The sequence below is a fragment of the Helianthus annuus genome, chromosome 14, assembly GCF_002127325.2.
Source record: "Helianthus annuus cultivar XRQ/B chromosome 14, HanXRQr2.0-SUNRISE, whole genome shotgun sequence".
Taxonomy (NCBI): Eukaryota; Viridiplantae; Streptophyta; class Magnoliopsida; order Asterales; family Asteraceae; genus Helianthus; species Helianthus annuus.
In genome coordinates this window covers 82653455-82656224 of record NC_035446.2, presented here as the reverse complement: position 1 = coordinate 82656224, position 2770 = coordinate 82653455, and the positions used below count along the sequence as shown (strand labels likewise).

The 2770-nt window shown below is 31.9% G+C and overlaps 1 protein-coding gene across 1 annotated transcript; it reads left to right on the top strand.

Moving 5' to 3' along the window:
* LOC110906901 (replication protein A 70 kDa DNA-binding subunit E-like) lies at positions 1–2770 on the top strand. The gene is made up of 11 exons (XM_035982994.1): positions 1–153; positions 258–525; positions 639–738; positions 834–961; positions 1083–1167; positions 1248–1380; positions 1448–1656; positions 1756–1876; positions 1973–2167; positions 2302–2370; positions 2464–2770. Exons 1-11 carry the CDS (start codon positions 1–3, stop codon positions 2680–2682), a joined length of 1680 nt encoding a protein of 559 aa, XP_035838887.1. The 3' UTR covers positions 2683–2770.

The window sequence follows — 2770 nt, the reverse complement described above, 5'->3', positions numbered from 1 at the left end:
ATGGAGAACAATAAGATTACTATGTTCCGGTCACTCGATGCTCACCTAACTAACTACACCATCAAGGCGAAGATCATATCATTGTGGCATAAAAAAATGAATGGTGATGAAAAGCAAATATATCGAGTTGATATGGTTTTGATGGATGAGGAGGTTACTATTTTTATTTTATTTTATGAAACTTCCTAATAATTTATTATAGATTATTTGTTATGCATCTTGATGAACTTAAATACATTATGTAATTTTGATTTCAGGGTTCATTTATGCAATGTAGTTGTTTGAACAAGCTTTTCAAACGCTTCCTCAAGCATTTGGTTGTTGATGACTGTTTATTGATTTACAAACCATCTCTTGCGAAAGATACTACAAAGATAAAGGTTACGGGAAAGGATCAGAAGCTATCTTTGTATCCATTCAGTTCTGTTCTTAAAATAGAGAATTGGTCTGGGCCTCGCTACTATTTTCGTTTCACTGATTTTAAATCTGTGTTGACCAAAAAAGTTCTAGCTAATACTCCTATAGGTATGGATTATTAACCAGTTATAGTTAACTGTTCTGTATTTTTATCAAAAATATGTTAATACTTTTTAAATAGTCAAACGTATATTAAACTAACACATTGTTCTGTTTTGTAGATTTTCTTGGATACGTGGTTGTGTCTTATCCTATTGAGGATGTGGATAAAAAGGATGGCACTAAAACCAAACGAATGAACCTAACTCTCAAAGATCTCCAGTACTCACTTTAAATACATTACATATATATACATATATATAGATTTCATATTATATAAGCTTGTATTCTTAAAATGTAAACAATTTATTGTATAGTGATACCAAGATTAGTCTTACATTATGGGAAAACTATGCAATCGAGATGTCCGATTACATGAATGGTAAGGACCGCGAAGATCATGTGGTTCTTCTTGTGCATTTTGGCACGGTAAACATCTATCAAGGTACTCATTTCAAATATATTTAATCAAGAAACATAAAAATTTTCTTCTATTTTATTTTCTTATATATATATTAATAAAAATGCTATTTATGTTTCTTTTTCATTTGCATAACGATGTTCAGAAAAAGTTGGCCTTACCAATATGTTTGAAGCAAGTCGTCTTTTCATGAATTCTGATATTGATGAGATAAGAGAGTTCAAAGAAAGGTATTTCTGAGTAATTTTGGAATTAAAGTTAAACTGTCCTTTTTTATTTTTCTTTTTTAAATACATTACTCCTCTTCTAGGTATGTGGAGAAGGAGTTTTCTCAGTCGTCTTCCAGTAAACACTCATGTTCTCAAGTGATATCCAATGTTGAAGAACAGTTTTTAAATGCTGGTGACTTTGTGTTCAATGCTTTCATTTCTTCCATTGAAGTGGTACATTTCCTACATCATGTATTTTTTCGTTAATTGTGGCTTATATTCTAATACTTTATTATAATAGGAAAAGAAGGTTGTCATCGTTGGTACTGTTATTGCAATATCAAATAATAAGCCTTGGTACTATTTAGCATGCAATCATTGTAAGAAACAAATTGAAGAGAGATCTCAGCTGGTTGAAAAAGAGGATGGCAGCTTTGACGTTTTAGATCAGAATATCATTGAGTGTTCAAACGGTGATTGCGAGGCTATTGACATTACCCCTATTCATCGGTATAATATATATTTTTTGTTTACTGGTTTTTTTTAATCATACATAACATATAATCTAAGTGCATGTTTGGATTTTTGTTGTTTATTGCTGCCTACTAGATACAAGATACCTCTAAGGGTTCAGGATTCGACAGGGACTGTGTCTTGTACGTTGTTTGATTATGAAGCTATTAAGCTTTTTAAGAAAACCGCCAAACAACTTCTGGATGCTTATACAAAGGTACACCTTTTACCTATTTATCCTCAATTTTATTAGGTTTGTGGTAAATATATATTTAATTCATACATGTGAGGCAAAATTCATTGTTTTAAATAGGTTGACAGTTCGATTGAAGGAGGCTTTCAAACACTTCCAGCTGAGTTTGGTACGCTGATCAACAGAAAGTTTGCTTTTCAAATCAAAGTTTCCAGTTATAACATTGCTAACCAGTCGGAAAACTATGGTATTTCTATGTTATCTTCTGACGATGACATACTCTCAGCGCTAGAGAAAAAATGGAAAATTAACGAGGTATATTAGTAGTACCCAAGAAATATCTCTATTCTAAACATCTTATTATACCACCGATCACTCTCCCCGCGGGTGATCCAATCACCGTTATTCTTAATATACAACTTTTTTTATATATTTGGTTTTTTGTGTAGGTTGATCAGTCTGAGTCAAATGTTCAATCACTGTCTGATTCGGTCAGTAATGTAAAATTCATATCTAAGGTAACATTTAAATTTTGCACAGTGTCACTTAACTTAATACAATAATAACCATAGAAAATAAATTTGAATGTTATTATTTTATTTATTCTGCAGGAATCACAATCTGTAATTGGTGACAATGTTACACCAGAACATGTTGATGTTGCCGATCATGGTCAGTCAAAGTTGGAAAACGTCAAACGTAACCTTCAAGAAGTTTATGATGTTGATGCTGTTGACAGTTCTTCAAGTAAACGTCCGAACATTCCGGGTGATGTTGAAATAAAAGATGCTATCAAGTTTGACCTCATCACTCCAAAGTTAGAGAAATGAAGGAATCTGCCCTTGGTCTAGATTTGAATTTCCATTTTACATATTTTTAAGACTTATGAGTTGGAATAAGGCATTATATGCTATTGAT

Coding starts and splice junctions, on each gene's coding strand:
- LOC110906901 (XM_035982994.1), top strand. CDS start 1: ATGGAGAACAATAAGATTACTATGTTCCGGTCACTCGATGCTCACCTA. Junction 526..638: donor TCTAGCTAATACTCCTATAG/GTATGGATTATT, acceptor TCTGTTTTGTAG/ATTTTCTTGGATACGTGGTT. Junction 739..833: donor CTAACTCTCAAAGATCTCCA/GTACTCACTTTA, acceptor TTTATTGTATAG/TGATACCAAGATTAGTCTTA.